At 35.8% G+C, this 3114-nt stretch overlaps 1 protein-coding gene across 2 annotated transcripts in view; it reads left to right on the plus strand.

Moving 5' to 3' along the window:
* Cryl1 (crystallin lambda 1) overlaps window positions 1–3114 on the plus strand; it is a 170685-nt gene that overhangs the window by 31255 nt on the left and 136316 nt on the right. For both annotated transcript variants that reach the window (XM_004639372.3, XM_023699190.1), the window contains exon 2: window positions 2061–2168. In XM_004639372.3, coding sequence (XP_004639429.2) covers window positions 2061–2168 — 108 coding nt within the window. The remainder of the gene's footprint in view (window positions 1–2060; window positions 2169–3114) is intronic.

The raw sequence follows: 3114 nt of genomic DNA on the forward strand, positions 1-3114 counted from the left end.
CTTTACATCCTTGTTTTGGAGTTCAGTGCTAATTTATCAGAGAGCCACCTCTCCAAAGCACAATGGGCTTGCAGGAGGAAAATGACCATCATTTTACTTTGTCTCCTCTTGACATGATAGTTTCTTACACCTTCCTTGTTTTCAGTGACCTTAATGGTTTTGAGTAGTTCTAGTCAGTTTATAGACTATCCCTCTATTGTGTTTGATATTTTTCTCCTGAGGAGATTGATGTTACAGGCTTTTGAAAGGACTACACAGATAAATTACTGTCCTTATCACATATCAAGGATACACACCAGCCACAGGATCACTGCAATATTGACTTGGAACCTTTAACTGCAGTCATGTGTCTCAGGTTCCACTGGACAGTTACTCTGGTCTTCTCTGCTTCCTTTCCATATTGGATTCCTTGGAAGGAAGCAACTATATAGCCTGCATTTAATGTCTGGGGTGTGACACTCCACTTCCCTCAGGGCAGATGATCTGCATAAAACATTTAGGATTCTTTTGCAAAAGAGATTTGGCTTCTCCAGCATTATTTGTTCAAATATTTATATCACTATGGACTGATAAGTATTTGTTCTATACTATGTGTTACAACACCATACAGTTGTATTGCTCAACTTGTTTCAACTTTGTTATTGGGAGCTCTTCTAGTGGGGTTCCTGTATCCCTGTAGCATTCTCTGCCAGGGTAGGTTCTTTGTTGTGGTTTGGTTGGTTGGAATTTTTGATACTTCCTTACTCTCTGGTTTTATGGGGAACTGTAGGCTCATCTTGTGTTATTCCTGGCTGGTGCAGCCCTAGAATCAGTCATTTTCCAGAGAATACTGCCTCCTTTTATTGGAGAATGTTATTAGAAACAGATTTGGATTCTAGATGTGTTGTATACATCCTTTTTTAGCCCTTTTAAGTATTCCTATGTAGACCCAATGACTTTATTTTTCATTTTTTAATAAGTTTCAAACTGGGTAAAGTATAGAGGTAAATGCAAGAGCCAAACTTCTCAGCTTCATCTTCTAGTTTCTGCAAGAATAGCTTGTGTGGACTTTGTCCCTCTCTGTCTCAGTTTCCCCATGCATATAACAGAACCTGGAAAGTATTTAATGATAGCTGAAACCTAATCCATATTAAAATGTGAAGGGGGTGTCAGTAATTATTTGAGGACAGAGAAATACTTTTTGTGTCTACCTGGTGTTGGTTCCATGACCACACAGGTAACAGAATTAATGGATGCTCAAGTCCCTTATATAAAGTAGCATAGTATTTTCCTATAATATGTGCATACTTGCATACTTTAACATGTTCACAATGGGCTGTAATTTATATGTATTGCTGCTGGGTGGCTTGAACCACAGGTGGAGCACATGTATGACTGCATGACTAGGTAGTTTTTTAAAATTAATTTTATAGTAAAAAGACTGATAAAAGTGAGTAGATGTTTGTACCACTGGTGGTTACATGTACCTAACAGTGGTTTAAACTGGTGGGAATATGTTAAATCATCTCTATATGACTTTATAATACATTACACAATGTAAGTTATTTATGCATAGTTAACTTCAATTTTTTAGGGAACAATGAAAAGAAAAATCTGTTCATGTTCAGTACAGATGCAGTTTCTCTCTCAAATATTTTCCATCCATGGTTCATTGAATCCCCAGATGCAGAACATGTGGTTACTGAGGACCAGATGTACTAGTTCTGTTGTTCAAGTCAAGTGATTTGCTTGAGATAGTCAAATGGGGGCTCTAGGTCCTTGTAATCCCTGCTACCTTTGAACTGTGAAGTTTTGTTTTAATGGATGAATCCACAGTGAGTATGCCAATGTGTCACTGTACTCCATGTGGAATATTAGTGCTAGTCGTGGAGTTGGGTGTTCAGTAATAGAAAAGGACAATGTTTTAAATTAATAGAGTTATTGCAGTATATACATTGAAGAGATTTATCAAATATTTTAAGAATGATGTGTTGTATGGGTTTTAGGTTCTTTTATGATAAAGCATGAAAAGCTATTCAATTATTAAATTAACATGAGTCTTTTATTAATTTTTTTTTCAGTGGACTTATTGGACGAAGCTGGGCTATGCTGTTTGCCAGTGGAGGCTTCGAGGTGAAACTGTATGATATTGAGCAACAGCAGATAACAAACGCCCTGGAAAACATCAAGTAGGTCAGCTGGCGCCATCCTGGAGGAATTCAGTGGCGCTGTTTCTCTTTTGGGCTCTTTTCTATGAGATCCTCAAGGCTATAAATATTTGTGATTACAAATTTCACTTAATTTGTCTTCCAGTGTCTAGGCTGGTAAAGGTTTTTATCATTTTTTAAAGTCCTTTCACTGCCAAAGAGTACATGAGAGGTTTCTATCTTTTTTTTGGGGGGTGCAGGAGTTGGTAGGTTTTGGGAATGGAACTGTGGACATAATAAGTAAATACTCTAGCACTGATCAACACCTCCAAATATATCTTTTTTTCTTTTTTCTATTGAGAAACAAATAGCAATGAGACAGTTTCAAAACTGATTAATTGGACAGTTTCAATAATTAATACATTGTACGTTGTTATCTTCTTATTGGTTATCCATAGTACAAGATGCAGACAGGATATCCTGTGCAAACGCTTTTAGTACAAATCTTTCTTCTTATAGAATTAAGTGAAAGTAGCTGTATATCTATCCTAACTATTCTGCATATACAGATACAAAAAGGTCCTTCCTTTGTATCCCCCTTTTTTTAAAATTTATTTTATTTTTTTCCATAATTTTATTGAGAAATAAATAGCAATAAGACAGTTTCAAATCGAATTGGTAGGACAATTCCAATAATTAACACATTGCATACTGCCTTCCTAGTGGTTATTTGTTGTGCAAGATGCAGACATGATATCCTATTTACAAACACCATTAGAACAAATCACTCTATTCCTTGAATTAAGAGAATGTAGCTATATATCTATCCTAACCATTTTGAATACACAGATACAAAATGGTCATTCATCTGTATCTCCTTTTTTTGTTTAGTTCCATCATTTAAATATTATAGGTGTGTGAACTCAGCAAAATATTCTAAAAGAGTCTAGTAGTCCATAATAGTATTGGGTCTTCCACTTGACTGGCA

This window comes from Octodon degus, unplaced genomic scaffold (genome assembly GCF_000260255.1).
Source record: "Octodon degus isolate 3935 unplaced genomic scaffold, OctDeg1.0 scaffold00111, whole genome shotgun sequence".
NCBI classification, from domain to species: Eukaryota; Metazoa; Chordata; class Mammalia; order Rodentia; family Octodontidae; genus Octodon; species Octodon degus.